We start from the raw sequence: 16,537 nt of genomic DNA, 5'->3' as shown, positions 1-16,537 counted from the left end.
GACTGAGCATCGATACCAGGGCCACTCAACGGTAAAGATTTGTTACCCAGATTGCACTATTCCCATTTTCTAATTCCTAACGTAACGTGAACTTCCAGGTTTGCCAAACAATACGTTTCATTGTGGCGTCCGTTATTATTAACACTTTCTTTAGCATTATACTGAAATGTGTGCATTATTCCGAAGTTTTCGTTTCCAATAGGCTACCAGGAGAACTGGAAAAATTTAATGATAAACCGGAAATATTCAACCCAAGTTGAAAGGTTTCCTTAGGGCATACTCGTCTATTCCGTGCAGAAGTTCCTTTCGGTAGTTGAGAACACTTCGTTTATTCGTATATGCTCTGTTTCTTCGTGTTTCATTAATTATCTAATCCTTTGTTTATAAAGTTTTGAATCGCCATTCTGTAACAATGTAGGTCCTACTGCCTCCTTCCGTCCCAAATAGTTTTTTCGCATGGACGCACAGAATCTGATAAATAAATAAGTAACGATGAGTCGCCAAAATGAGTACCAATATAGTAGAACTGGTGTTCGGCTGAAAGAGGTCGTGTATCGTAGCCGAAGATCTAGGTTGAGTTGAAAGGTGATAATATGCTGTCAGTTGTTGATGCCAAAGAATGTTAATGTCAAATTAAAGTTGTGTTAACAGACTGACTTGTAGCGTAGTCCTTTTATACGTTCGCGCCATTCGATCGATTTCAGCCTAACCAAGTTTCATTGCTCGTAATATAGCAGTAGTAGAATCGTGCCAGTCCTAGATCCTTCTGACTTGATATCTTTTCATGTATATGTCAAAACATTAATATTTTCCTTACTAGTGGCCACAGTTTATTTCTAACAGTGTCACTGCTACTGCGAAACGCAAAATACAAATTTTATTTCAAACGTTGGCAACATTACACGTTGAGAGATTGTTTATGTCGCTGTCATTGGCAAATCGCACTGTGGCAGCGAACGGCGTATTAAGTGTTCGGTGCTCGTCGTTTATAAACATTAGAACAGTTAAAGTTATTTACATGAAAGTGAATTATGTACGTTTAGGGAAAGTTTGCTTTCTGAAACATGCCATGCGCTGTCGTATTTGCTAGAAATGAAGCTGTGTACTTGAAGCAGTGAAGTGACAACCCTTTCAAACAAGGAAAAATGAAGAAAGCTGCAATCATCTGGCTGTTCTTGCTCGCACTGATATCCGAAGTTCTATGTCAGGAAGACTACAGTACGTGCTGCCACAGTGGGCCTGTGTGTTCTTGTGCTTCCCATATAAATTTTGATGGCGAAACCCATGTGAGTACTGTAATTACACGATTTGCAAATTAGTACAGGAAACTGATACATTGAAATATAAGGTTGCCATTTCATCCTGGTCGATCATACATTGAGTTATTTCATAGACATAAATGCTGTCGTCCTTTCTTTGGTAACCAGAGTGTGGTAATTCGAACATATTAAGAGCAGGTCACCACACAGCTATCTAGAATGTTTAGAGACGTTTTATTAGTTTCTTCTGAATAGTGTACAGTTGTTTTATCTTTTAATAATTGTGAAGGTATTCACTGCTTTGTCTGTATTCCAGGCTTGCGTACTAAAACATATACTTTATACAATGTTTTTGCTTCAGCTTGATGAAAATTATCTTGTGAATGTTGGGTATAATTTACGTACCTACATTTATTTATTTTTGTATTCATCCTTTGACCACTTAGCACAATAGTATAGAACTTGTCACATGCATTACAGAAATAATATACACATGTATGAAACAAATACAGACTAGGATAGCATTAGGCAAGTATAGTGCAGAAAGTTGGCCGTGGCCTTATCATTTGAACCGTCACCGCATTTATGGAAAACTCAAGTCAGGATAGCCAGGCAGAGTAGGCTACTGACCCCACTGCTCCCAAACTGAAATACAGTGCATTAACTCTTCCGTAGCTTCCTTGCTTGGTATGTATTTATTTATTTTTTTGGGCGGGGGGACATGTACCATTATACAAGGAGCTTATGTCACACACATAAAGTGTGTTCAGTGATATAAGTGTAACACGAAACTGAAAAATATAAACAAACAAACAAACACCTGCCAACACTATATCCATCACAGCTAGTCCATTATAAGAAATGATATCAAAGTGGCCCCGCCTCCTCTTCCCAATGAACCATGGACCTTGCCGTTGGTGGGGAGGCTTGCGTGCCCCAGCTACACAGATAGCTGTACTGTAGGTGCAAGCACAACGGAGAGGTATCTGTTGAGAGGCCAGACAAACATGTGGTTCCTGAAGAGGGACAGTAGCCTTTTCAGTAGTTGCAGGGGCAACAGTCTGGATGATTGACTGATCTGGCCGTCTAACACTAACCAAAATGGACTTTTTGTGCTGGTACTGCAAATGGCTGAAAGAAAGGGGAAACTAAAGCCGTAATTTTTCCCGAGGACATGCAGCTTTACTGTATGATTAAATGATGATGGCGTCCTCTTGGGTAAAATATTCCGGAGGTAAGTCCCCCATTTGGATCTCTGGGCGGAGGCTACTCAAGAGGACGTCGTTATCAGGAGAAAGAAAACTGGCATTCTACGGACTGGAGCGTGGAATGCCAGATCCCTTAATCGGGCAGGTAGGTTAGAAAATTTAAAAAGGGAAATGGATAGGTTAAAGTTAGATATAGTGGGAATTAGTGAAGTTCGATGGCAGGAGGAATAAGACTTCTGATCAGGTGAATACAGGGTTATAAATACAAAATCAAATAGGGGTAATGCAGGAGTAGGTTTAATAATGAATAAAAAAATAGGAGTACCGGTAAGCATAATGAACGCATTACCGTGGCCAAGATAGACATGAAGCCCATGTATACTACAGTAGTACAAGTTTATATGCCAACTAGCTCTGCAGATGATGAACAAATTGATGAAATATATGATGAGATAAAAGAAATTATTCAGGTAGTGAAGGGAGTCGAAAATTTAGTAGTCATGGGTGACTGGAATTCGAGAGTAGGAAAAGGGAGAGAAGGAAACATAGTAGTTGAATATGGATTGGGGGTAAGAAATGAAAGAGGAAGCCGTCGGGTAGAATTTTGCACAGAGCATAACTTAATCATAGCTAATACTTGGTTCAAGAATAATGAAAGAAGGTTGTATACATGGAAGAATCCTGAAGATACTAATAGGTATCAGATAGATTACATAATGATACGACAGAGATTCAGGAACCAGGTTTTAAATTGTAAGACGTATCCAGGGGCAGATGTGGACTCTGACCACAATCTGTTGGTTATGATCTGTAGATTAAAACTGCAGAAAGGTGGGAATTTGAGGAGATGGGACCTGGATAAACTGAAAGAACCAGATGTTTTAGAGAGTTTAAGGGAGAGCATTTGGGAACGATTGACAAGAATGGGGGAAAGAAATACAGTAGAAGAAGAATGGGTAGCTTTGAGGGATGAAGTAGTGAAGGCAGCATAGGATCAAGTAGGTAAAAAGACGAGGGCTAGTAGAAATCCTAGGTAACAGAAGAGATATTGCATTTACTTGATGAAAAGAGAAAATACAAAAATGCAGTAAATGAAGCAGGCAAAAAGGAATACAAACATTTCAAAACTGAGATCGACAGGAAGTGCAAAATGGCTAGAGGACAAATGTAAGGATGTAGAGGCACACATCGCTAGGGATAAGATAGATACTGCCTACAGGCAAATTAAAGACTTTTGGAGAAAAGAGAACCACTTGCCTGAATATCAAGAGCCCAGATGGAAAGCCAGTTCTAAGCAAAGAAGGGAAAGCAGAGAGGTGGAAGGAGTATATAGAGCGTCTGTACAAGAGCGATGTTCTTGAGGACAATATTATGGAAATGGATGAGGATGTAGATGAAGATGAAATAGGAGATATGATACAGCGTGAAGAGTTTGACAGAACACTGAAAGGCCCCGGAAGTAGACAACATTCCATTAAAACTACTGACAGCCTTGGGAGAACCAGGCCTAACAAAACTACCATGTAGGGAGCAAGACGTATGAGACAGGTGAAATATCCTCGGACTTCAAGAAGAATATAATAATTTCAGGGAACGAAATGCTATTTACAATTTGTACAGAAAGCAGATGGCAGTTATGAGAGTCGAGGGGCATGAAAGGGAAGCAATGGTTGGGAAGGGAGTGAGACAGGGTTATAGCCTATCCCCGATGTTATTCAATCTGTATCTTGAGCAACCATTAAAGGAAACAAAAGAAAAATTCAGATTTGGTATTAAAATCCATGGAGAAGAAATAAAAACTTTGAGGTTCCCCGATGACAATGTAATTCTGTCAGAGACAACAAAGGACTTGGAAGAGCAGTTGAACAGAATGGAGAGTGTCTTGAAGGGAGGATATAAGATGAACATAAACAAAAGCAAAACGAGGATAATGGAATGTAATCAAATTAAATTGGGTGAAGCTGAGGGAATTAGATTAGGAAATGTGACGCTTAAAGTAGTAAATGAGTTTTGCTATTTGGAGAGCAAAATAACTGATGGTGGTCTTGGTAGAGAGGATATAAAATGTAGTCTGGCAATGGCAAGGAAAGCATTTCTGAAGAAGAGAAATTTGTTAACATCGAGTATAGATTTAAGTGCCAGGAAGCCGTTTCTGAAAGTATTTGTACAAAGTGTAGCCATGTACGGAAGTGAAATGGATGATCAATAGTTCAGACAAGAAGGGAATAGAAGCTTTCAAAATGTGGAGCTACAGAAGAATGCTGAATATTAGATGGGTAGATCACATAACTAATGAGGAGGTATTGAATAGAATTGGAGAGAAATTTGTGGCACAACTTGACTAGAAGAAGGGGTTGGTTGGTAGGGCATATTCTGAGGCATCAAGGGATCACCAATTTAGTATTGGAGGCCAGTGTGGAGGGTAAAAATCTTAGAGAGAGACCAAGAGATGAATACACTAATCAGATTCAGAAGGATGTAGGCTGTAGTACGTACTGGGAGATGAAGCAGCTTGCAGAAGATAGAGTAGCATGGAGAGCTGCATCAAACCAGTCTCTAGACTGAAGACCACAACAGCAATAGCTCATTTTACATGGAGGGACCCACACTTGCAAGTGCTGTAACTGCGGTAATCACTGCTAGTTTGCAGGTCTCTAAGTTCAGCTCTTGTCATCCACTCACATGTGTATATGTATGTTGGAAGGTTTGGTAGGTACACATAACTTTTTAAGCAGTGACAAGATTTGTATATAGACTTTCTCTGTAATATAAAAATTTAATGTAATCGACTATTAGTTTTACCTCAAAAGCGTAATCTGTATCACATCCGGTGGGGGGGATTACCTTCATAGTCTCGGATAAGAAACAGGTATTTTCTTGTTTTCTCCAAAAAAATTCCTGCCCCGAGGTACAGGCCACCAAAGATGACACTGCAAACACCATTTTGAAGATGTGAATTTTGGAAAATATTTTAAAATGCTGTATCTCTGGAACAGTTCTCTCTCTCTCTCTCTCTCTCTCTCTCTCTCTCTCTCTCTCTCTCTCTCTCTCATTGCCGTATGATTACAAAGAAATCCTCCATTAGGACTTATCTGTCAAAGTTCTTTTACTACAGCATTCTGAACTTTTTTATAATTTCTGTTTTTTTTTTCTTTTTCCCAAAAATGCCAGTCCATAAAAATTTTTCGTTTTTTTTCTGTTGATTAGTGCCATAGTTCTACATTCCCTGAAAAGGAAAGCTTCCACGTTGACAAGTTTTATTTTAAAAAAAAGATTTTTTTTTTTTTACTTTCTAGGGTAATGTATGTCTTCACTGAAGTTGTTTCTTAATAATTTCTTTGTTACAATGTTTATTTCTATTGTATTTCTTGCAGCTATTTCTCATCACTTTCTTTGTTGCAGTTAATTCTTTTCACTTTCATTGTTGCAGATATTTCTTACACTTTGTTGTAGTTTCTTGTCAGTTTCTTTGTTGCGGTTGTTCATTGCAGGTTTCTGTATTGTAGTTGTTCAGTGCTAATTTGTTTACTGAAGAACTTTGCAAGAAATCTGAGACCATCCAGTGAGTTCTGTGTTTTCATGAGGAATTTGCCAATTGGTACAGTTACAGTGTTTTTTGTGAAAAGGACTGTGTGAAATTTGCATATCCGTAAAAGAATCATATATAAGACAACAGACCTCATTCAGGTTGGGAATAAGTGTTCTCATTTGAAGACTGTGTTTCAAAGTGAAGATGTATCCAGTGAAGACTTTTTGTGTTCTAAATGTTTTGACAGAATAACAGCAGATTTTGCTTCAATACAGGAAGAATTAAATACCCTGAATCAGTCAACCACTGAGGTAGGGGTTAGGCCTGTTATGAAACCACGGTCAGTGAAATCGAGTCAGAAGCTCTATGGGCAATGCCGAATTCCACCCATCTGCTTTGACCCATGATATCATCAATATGGCGGAAATGACTATTCTAAGTGTCTCCGATATGGCGCCTGTAGTGTCACTACATACACACGACAACAAACATGACAATACGTATAAATAAGACAATTACGTCTCCCTCCTAAAATAAAATGAAACTAATGGGCCAACTGTGGGAAATTAGGGATGTGGGGGGGGGGGGGGGGGGGGGGGAATTATCTACAGGAATCGAACGCTTCCCTTGATCTATATAGGTCAGCCGCAGCTGACGATACCAAAACACCAATACCTATAGTTAAAACTACAGAAATTGGAATTAGATATTTTCCTTGACCACAGCTGATGGTACCATAACACCAATACCTACATATAAAAGTACGAAAATTAGAATCGGTCATTTCCCTTGGCCTACCAACAAGTGCAACTGGAAAAATGAAGCCAAAACCACACCACCTCAAAAATTCAAAACTAAATTAAAATACATTCAATGCACAATAAATACACAGAACATTACAACTCAAGAAAAATAGACACTAAAAAATTATTTGCCGCCAAAAAATTTCAGCGCTGAAAAGTATGTCGGTCACCCTTGTGAGAGAGAGAGAGAGAGAGAGAGAGAGAGAGAGAGAGAGAGAGAGAGAGAGAGAGACACACACACACACACACACACACACACACACACACACACACGGTGCCATCAAAAACAACAAGATGACATCAACAAACACAACTAACTCATAAACTCCGTGCCTTAATGACGTCACATGCCACAACGCCTTTATGTCATGTCATTCACCAGTAACAATTCAGCTGTTGAATATTGTCCATCCTACAGTGAAAAGGTGCAAGTTTTAACTATTATTCCAGAGACATTTTCAAAGAAAACAATTTTGAACCATGTTCCATCAGTATCAAAGTACATGTTAGACAAATCAGAAATATGAGGTCTGTAAAAGGAGTCTTTGGAAGCCCAGACACCTATTATGGTTATCCTGTAGAAGCAGATCAAGTTCAAATAGTGCATTTATTTTATCTGGAAGATAAATGGGACTTTTCTCACCAGAGGGCCAACAAAAAAGATGGTATACCTGTAACCTTTGAAGGTCAAAATGTTGTGAAAGTGAAGAGGTACATGACTCGCAGTATTCAAGAAATTTTTGCAATTTATAAGAGCAACCATACAACTTCACACACTGGAAGATCAAAATTTTATGCACTATGACCTAAGTGGGTAGTTCTACACTAACCTAGAGATGTCTGTTTATGTGTCTACTGCACGAATTTTGAACTTTGTGTGGTAACTTTGAGAACTTACTGGAGCATGTGCCATATGACGCCTTGGTTGGGCGTGTGAAGTCGTTAGTAGTCTGTGACGTAAAGTGAGAGACGTGTTTGTTTCAAGAATGTGGTGACTGCCCTGGAAAGGGAGGACTGTCTTTACATACAATTGGCCTGGGAAACGTAGACGATAACTCTGTGGAAATTACGTATGGAACGTGGGAGGAAAATAAACTAATTAAGAAAACTGTTGCCTTCGACAGTTTCATTGATGAACTTGGTCAGTGAAAGCGGTAACATACGAACATCTGAAGAAATTGCAAGAACAACACATTGCAGAAGTGAAAGAGTGCGTACAGGCTGAAGAACTATGTTTAGTGCTTCACTGTGAGTCTGCTGAGAACTGGTCTGTATCATCATTATTTCTCATGGTGCTCCTAGTCATTTTAAAAATCATTACCAGCTGTTTTAATTGAGTAAGTCGCTTGTGCTAACTGACTGAGTATACAGTGCTACTGGTCACAGGAAGGGGGGGGGGGGGCTGTTGTGATGGGATTAGGAGGCCTGTTGAAGCACCATGCTACAAAACATAAAATTTCCTGACCGAATATAGCTGTGATTCAGAATGCTGAGGATCTTACGAGAGTCGTGAAATCTTACACGTCCACAGCCCTCATTCTTGTGTCCAAAGAGGAATTGAAGAATTCTGTGAGCAGAAAAAAAAGAATGATCCAAACAAACTCCTCCTGTGAAAGGAATTCAGAAGACACAATTTTGGACTCAGTGATGGGTGAACTCAAATTGCAAGCCCTTTAAAGAGTAAGAAAGAAGAAATTTCGTTCGTTCGGCCAACACCTCAGAAACAGCACGATAATATTTAGATTCACAACCTGAGAAGGAGGATGTTTGTGGCGTGTGTGTATGACTGTGACTGGTGGGTTGCAGAGATTATAGACATCAGTTATGAGTTAAACGAAATTGTAGTGAACTTTATGCTACCACATGGATCAGCTGCTGGATATAGGTTTCCAGCTGAAGGACAGCAGCAATGCCATCAGTGCTCACTTCCTGTTCACAATGTTTTGGAGATTGTAAGTGCTCCAGTTCCTATTGGTTCAACAGGAAGGCATCGCTCTACATCAAGATAAGATACTGAAGCAGTGGAACACATATTTAGTTCATTGACTGGCTGATTTCAGTACAAAACAAGAGTGCACAGAAGTTGCATAAATTGAAACCTTTAAATCTTTGGACCTTTCACCTACATTTTGGAACCATTTAAAATGCTTGAAAAATGAGTCTCTTACTCATCTTTCAAAACTAAAATTATGTTAAATAAGGCTAGGTTTTGATTTTTATGAGCCTGTTATGTGATAATGTGGTAATAAAAAAGGTTTTATGCATGGCAGAAATTTCAATTGTTTATAAAACCTGTTCAACCAAAAAGTGGAAGCTGTCCTTTTCAGGGAATGTAGAACTATATGGTACTAATTAACAGAAAAAAATCAAAATTTTATGGATTGACATTTTTGAAAAAAAAATCTTTTCCATAAATTATAAAAAGTTGGTTCAGAACGCTACAGTAGAAGCCCAAATGGAGTATTGCTTTGTAATCATAAAGCAATTATCTTCAAAAAATATATCTAAAACTGTTCCAGAGATACAGCATTTTAAATTTTTTTCAAAAATTTGCATCTTCAAAATGGTGTTCGCAGTGTCATTTTTGGAGGGCTGTATCTTGGAGCAGAAATTTATTTGGAGAAAACAAAAATATACGTGTTCCTTACTTAGCCCTTCATTTTAACATATGCTAAATTCAATAACATCCGAGACGATGAAGGTAAGATTTTTTCCTAGCCTGCCTGAATTGATGATATGGACTATGCTCAAAAGACTATTCCATAAGGTACATAGGATTGGAAGTAACCAAAGTAAGCCATTATAGCACTGTCTGAGGAGCTTACTTTTGAAATGATTCTCAGAGCAAAAAATGCTGAACTGAGTCTGTGGGAGAGTTTTATCATATTGTCTTTCCACTTTGATTTATTTGAAGCCCAGAAAGCTTATATCATATAACCACAGTGATATGAAGCTGATATTAATTACATTTTTACACATTATATTTATGGACAACAGCAGACTTTTTGATACTGACAGCAATAACCTAAGAAGCTGAATAGATTAAAATATGCAGGAAAGTTCAGCTTGCATATTATGCTACATAGAATAGTGACTACAGTAACATGAGTAACAAGAGATTCAGTGTCTATTCTAATATACTAATATTAGAAAATATATGGCAGTATCTCCTTCAGGTATTCATCAACACAATAAAAAGCATGTTTAATTAGTAAATCCTAACTTTCTTCCTGATGGTATTGCTTTTATTTCTAATTGATAGAGGTATTTTGTATACTATCAATTCCAGTGTGTGCCTTAAGATGACGCTCACACTACTTACCCCCAATACTGCTTACGCCCCATGCCACTTGGGATTGCTTTCACCATCATCTTAGACCCTGTGATACTGCTCAATATATTTTGTTCCTGTATAATTTTATATCTTTATTGATCCTCTCAGTCATTTGTTGTATAAAAATGTGCAGTGTCGTATAGACAAGTAAATAATAGCCACATTAACAACTATAAATAATAATAATGTCGTGTGACGAGGGCCTCTCGTCGGGTAGACCGCTCGCCTGGCGCAAGTCTTTCGATTTGACGCCACTTCGGCGACTTGCGCGTCGATGGGGATGATGATTAGGACAACACAACACCCAGTCCCTGAGCGGAGAAAATCTCCGACCCAGCCGGGAATCGAATCCGGGCCCTTAGGTGTGACAGTCTGTCGCGCTGAGCACTCAGCTACTGGGGGCGGACACATTAACAACTGAGCAATATCTTCTTTTCACTTCAAGGTATAGGCAAAATGCCTACTTTTGACATCATCTGGAGATTTGTTCCCATCTTTCCCAAAGTTACAAAATCCCTAAGGTCTGTACTCCTGTGTCACCTTAAAAAAAATCTTCCCTACCCATTATGTTGGTATGATCTTTCCATCCTTCCTATTTTCTCCTAGTTTTTCTCTAATTTTAATTACTTTTGTTCTGTTTGTACCTTACAATTATTTATCTTATCCAATATAAAGGGTCTTCTGCCATTTATCAGAAACCTTATTTCTGGGCTTAGGATATTTGTAAGTTTTTTAAAACTAGGAGTAGGTTGTATTTTTGTGCATTACTACTTCTCTTTAAATCAGTATTCTATTTCTTCTGTTGGGGTGTATACTGTTCTACTCCTTCAGTGGTTTTCCTGTCTATTCTCAGTCTTTCATTTATTGGTTCAAAATTTCCAATGACTTTTCCTTATCAGTTTTGAAATTATAAATCCTGTTCTTCTCACTATGCCATTATACAGCAGAAAATATTGAGACATAATCATCCGTGTGTTCTTTCCATTCCCAACTCACTTCTTGTAGTGGCATAGTATTATACTTAAATTTCACAGCCTTTTCTAATATTTCTTTCATTTTTGCAGACATTAACATAGTTTGTATATTCCCAGCTTCTTCTGCCAAGTCTTTAGTCCTCTTTTGCCACCAAAGTCTTGTTCTGGGTGTGCCATTCATTATTCAAGGCTTTTGCTGTAGTTATGTAATACACAATATAATCTTCTTACAGTGTCTTGTTATTGACCCATAGCCAGACCCTGTCCTGGGGGAGACCAAGAGTTTTTGTTGCAGGTTTACTTACTTAGGAAGGTTGACTTCTTTACACACTTTGAGGCTTCCCTACCCTACACTATGAGACATTCTCTGTCTGGCTCCTCTTTCAAAGTCTGTCCAACTTGTGTGGCCATGCTGGTGGCTGTGCTATTGCCAGATCTGAAGTGATATTTATTTTGGACTACTATCACTTTGAATTATGGAACTTATATTCTATGTTATGTCTTTTACAAACTGTTGTAATTTTTACATGGACTATTGGAATTAGTTTTCTATTTTATGAGTAATAAGAATAATGTTGTTATTATTAATAACATGTATAAATTAATAATGTGTATAAATTAATGTTTACTACTGTACCTTCACTTAATTTTACTCGAGGGTGTACCTCTTTCTTCTGTTTACCTTTTAGCCAATGTAAATATTAGAAAAAGCGAATGCTGTACAAGGTAATTAGTTATATCAGCAAAGATAATAAATTTTTGAAAATATAATGTAGTTGCCTAGATATAAAAATCTACTCACCAAGCAGCAGTGTCATGATAAACATATAAAGCTGTTACAGTTTGCAAGCTTTTGGAACTGGTGGCTCCTTTTTCTGGTAGAAGTATTGAAGGAGAAGGAAGAGGGGTGAAGGAAAAGGACTGGTGGGATAGAGTTCAGAAAAGTTGCCAAAACCTCAGGTCAGGGGAGACTTATCGGGCGGGATCAGAAGGAAAGTCTTTCCTTCTCATCCTGTGCTGTAATTCTCTCCTGAGCTGGGTTCCTAGATGACTTTTCCAAACTCTACCCCTTTTCCTAAACCTCACCAGTCCTTTTCCTTCACTCCTCTTTCTTCCCGTTCAATGCTTCTGACAGTTGTAGGTGCCATTAGTTCTGAAAGTTTGCAGACTTTAATACTTTTGTATCGTCTTCTTCTCCTTCCATTATGGCTGTCTGTTTCTCCTCTCGGCTCCTCTGGTGGCACTCTAATCTTTTCCTGTATTCTTCTCTGTCATTGATCTCTGGCATATTGGTCGGTGTATATTTGTTCCTCCAATTTTCCTTTCCTTCGACCTTGATCCCCAATTCCAACCAGTCCTTCCGATATTCAACAACCCACTTGGTTCCTGTCTTTCCCCTTGTCCTCCCCGTTGTTTCCCACACTGTCTTCGTCATTCTGTCCATACTCATCCTAGCTACATGTCCAGCAAACCTTGCCCTTTTGAGTCTGATTTCCCTGGGTATTTTTCTCATGTTCCGGTACAATTCTTCGCCAGGTCTTCGCATCCACCTCTTTTGGGACCTAGTATTTTTATCAGTATTTTTCTCTCTTCTTTCTCTAGTTGTGCTGCCCCATTTTTTCCTAGTGCAATTGTCTCAGCAGCATATGATACTGCATTCCTCACCGTTGCCTTGTAGTGGCTTATCTTTGCCTCTGTGGATATATTCTTTTTATTGTATATCTCTTTTGTCACAGCAGAAGGCTGACCTCATCTTATTTATCCTCTCTGTTTTTCCCTCCTTGCTCCTGTTCCTTCCTGTTATAAATTCTCCCAGGTATTTAAATCTGTCCACCATTTACACAGTGCCCTCTCGTGTTTCCCAGTCTGCACTGGTATTTAATGTCTTTGTCTTGTCATAGCCAATCCTCAGTTCCACCTTTTTGGCTACCTTACTTAAGTTGTCGAGTTGGGTCTTTGCATCTTCTTCCGTCTCACTTACTATTGCTATGTTGTCTGCAAAGCTTAGGCAGTCCAATTGAGTCCTGTTGTCATTTTTGTCCCCCACATGGGTCTTTGGTATTCCCATTTCCTCGTTTGTATGTATGCAGTAAAAGAAATTCTTCTACAGAATAGGAGGAGTTGTCAAGGAGAAACTTTTTTCAAATTTTCAGATTTTTACTTTTCTGTCTCACACACATTCTGTATTACTGGTAAGTGATCAAAAATTTTTGTTGCAGCATTGTGCACCCCCTTTTTGTGCTAAAGGCAACGTTACTGAGGAGTAATGAATGTCATTTTCTCTTCAGTGTTGTAGTTGTGTGCATCATTTATCCTTTTTAAATGCAGTGGATTATTTACAACAAACTTTGCAAAGGAATAAATATACTGTGAAACAGTAGTCAAAATGCCAAACCCATTAAACAGATGTCTAGAAGATGATCATAGGTGAACACCACATAGCCTACTACTCTTGTAGCATGTTTCTGAGCAATGAAGACTTTCTTTCTTAAAGATGAGTTACCTCAGAACATTATTCCAGTATATATTTCCATTTTGAATGAAAATACGCAAAATGTGTCAGCGTACTGATTTGTCCCTCCCCAAGATTTTTAGTGATTCTAAGTGCAAATGTGACTGAACTAATATGTTTTAGGAGTACAAATCTCATCATATGGACACCTTAACATTTTGAAGTTTCTAGCCTATTTATTATTTCCTCACCATGTGTTGCACTTATCATTGGTGTAGTACCACTACATGTGCAGAATTTTTGATACTGAGAGTGAAACCATTCACAAAAAACCTGTTAATGATACTTTCAGGAACATAGTTTACAATTTCTCCTGTTTTTGTATGTATGCTTGGATTAAATATAGTATCATCTGCAAAAAGAACTAATTCTAATTACAGGGAAGATTATTTACATAGATGAGGAACAGTTCAGTTTTATTCATTGATATGATGTGTGAACAAATATACACATAAGTGTGCTGTTGTATGCCATTATGGGAATCAATATAATCATTTTAGACTTTCTTTGTATAAAGGCGAAGTTATGAAAACATTAACTTTACCTTTGTTGTCTGTTAAAAATGTTCATAAATGAAACCACATTTCTTCAAAATGTCCACGACTAATTGCTACAGAAAAATGAGACACAGGGGAAAATTTCAAAATATACGATTAAGTATGTGAGTTGCAGGTAACATATTAGGCCTAGTACAGGGTGATTATAATTAAACTTTCAGATACTGTAGAAAGGACACCATTGGTCAGAATGATGTCAAATTGCAATGGAATATTATCAGAGAAGGGGAAAAACTTATTGTTGTTGTTGTTGTTGTGGTCTTCAGTCCTGAGACTGGTTTGATGCAGCTCTCCATGCTACTCTATCCTGTGCAAGCTTCTTCATCTCCCAGTACCTACTGCAACCTACATCCTTCTGAATCTGCTTAGTGTATTCATCTCTTGGTCTCCCTCTACGATTTTTACCCTCCACGCTGCCCTCCAATGCTAAATTTGTGATCCCTTGATGCCTCAAAACATGTCCTACCAACCGATCCCTTCTTCTAGTCAAGTTGTGCCACAAACTTCTCTTCTCCCCAATCCTATTCAATACCTCCTCATTAGTTACGTGATCTACCCACCTTATCTTCAGCATTCTTCTGTAGCACCACATTTCGAAAGCTTCTATTTTCTTCTTGTCCTAACTGGTTATCGTCCATGTTTCACTTCCATACATGGCTACACTCCATACAAATACTTTCAGAAATGACTTCCTGACACTTAAATCTATACTCGATGTTAACAAATTTCTCTTCTTCAGAAATGATTTCCTTGCCATTGCCAGTCTACATTTTATATCCTCTCTACTTCGACCATCATCAGTTATTTTACTCCCTAAATAGCAAAACTCATTTACTACTTTAAGTGTCTCATTTCCTAATCTAATCCCCTCAGCATCACCCGATTTAATTTGACTACATTCCATTATCCTCGTTTTGCTTTTGTTGATGTTCATCTTATATCCTCCTTTCAAGACACTGTCCATTCCGTTCAACTGCTCTTCCAAGTCCTTTGCTGTCTCTGACAGAATTACAATGTCATCGGCGAACCTCAAAGTTTTTACTTCTTCTCCATGAATTTTAATACCTACTCCGAATTTTTGTTTTGTTTCCTTTACTGCTTGCTCAATATACAGATTGAATAACATCGGGGAGAGGCTACAACCCTGTCTCACTCCTTTCCCAACCACTGCTTCCCTTTCATGCCCCTCGACTCTTATAACTGCCATCTGGTTTCTGTACAAATTGTAAATAGCCTTTCGCTCCCTGTATTTTACCCCTGCCACCTTCAGAATTTGAAAGAGAGTATTCCAGTTAACGTTGTCAAAAGCTTTCTCTAAGTCTACAAATGCTAGAAACGTAGGTTTGCCTTTTCTTAATCTTTCTTCTAAGATAAGTCGTAAGGTTAGTATTGCCTCACGTGTTCCAACATTTCTACGGAATCCAAACTGATCTTCCCCGAGGTCCACTTCCACCAGTTTTTCCATTCGTCTATAAAGAATTCGCGTTAGTATTTTGCAGCTGTGACTTATTAAACTGATAGTTCGGCAATTTTCACATCTGTCAACACCTGCTTTCTTTGGTATTGGAATTATTATATTCTTCCTGAAGTCTGTGGGTATTTCGCCTGTCTCATACATCTTGCTCACCAGATGGTACAGTTTTGTCATGACTGGCTCTCCCAAGGCCATCAGTAGTTCTAATGGAATGTTGTCTACTCCTGGGGCCTTGTTTCGACTCAGGTCTTTCAGTACTCTGTCAAACTCGTCACGCAGTATCGTATCTCCCATTTCATCTTCATCTACATCCTCTTCCATTTCCATAATATTGTCCTCAAGTACATCGCCCTTATATAAACCCTCTATATACTCCTTCCACCTTTCTGCCTTCCCTTCTTTGCTTAGAACTGGGTTGCCATCTGAGCTCTTGATATTCATACAAATGGTTCTCTTCTCTCCAAAGGTCTCTTTAATTTTCCTGTAGGCAGTATCTATCTTACCCCTAGTGAGACAAGCCTCTACATCCTTGCATTTGTCCTCTAGCCATCCCTGCTTAGCCATTTTGCACTTTCTGTCGATCTCATTTTTGAGACGTTTGTATTCCCTTTTGCCTGCTTCATTTACTGCATTTTTATATTTTCTCCTTTCATCAATTAAATTCAATATTTCTTCTGTTACCCAAGGATTTCTATTAGCCCTCGTCTTTTTACCTACTTGATCCTCTGCTGCCTTCACTACTTCATCCCTCAGAGCTACCCATTCTTCTTCTACTGTTTTTCTTTCCCCCATTCCTGTCAATTGTTCCCTTATGCTCTCCCTGAAACTCTCTACAACCTCTGGTTCTTTCAGTTTATCCAAGTCCCATCTCCTTAAATTCCCACCTT

The 16,537-nt window shown here is 38.4% G+C and overlaps 1 protein-coding gene across 2 annotated transcripts in view; it reads left to right on the top strand.

The window, feature by feature from the left end:
* Positions 1 to 956: 956 nt before the first annotated feature.
* LOC124776753 overlaps positions 957 to 16,537 on the top strand; it is a 162,759-nt gene continuing 147,178 nt past the window's right edge. For both annotated transcript variants that reach the window (XM_047251881.1, XM_047251880.1), the window contains exon 1: positions 957 to 1,286. In XM_047251881.1, the coding sequence (XP_047107837.1) occupies positions 1,146 to 1,286 (141 nt within the window). In that variant the 5' untranslated portion in view covers positions 957 to 1,145. The remainder of the gene's footprint in view (positions 1,287 to 16,537) is intronic.

The sequence above is a fragment of the Schistocerca piceifrons genome, chromosome 2 (assembly GCF_021461385.2).
Source record: "Schistocerca piceifrons isolate TAMUIC-IGC-003096 chromosome 2, iqSchPice1.1, whole genome shotgun sequence".
NCBI classification, from domain to species: Eukaryota; Metazoa; Arthropoda; class Insecta; order Orthoptera; family Acrididae; genus Schistocerca; species Schistocerca piceifrons.
This window is presented reverse-complemented; position numbering and strand designations above follow the sequence as displayed.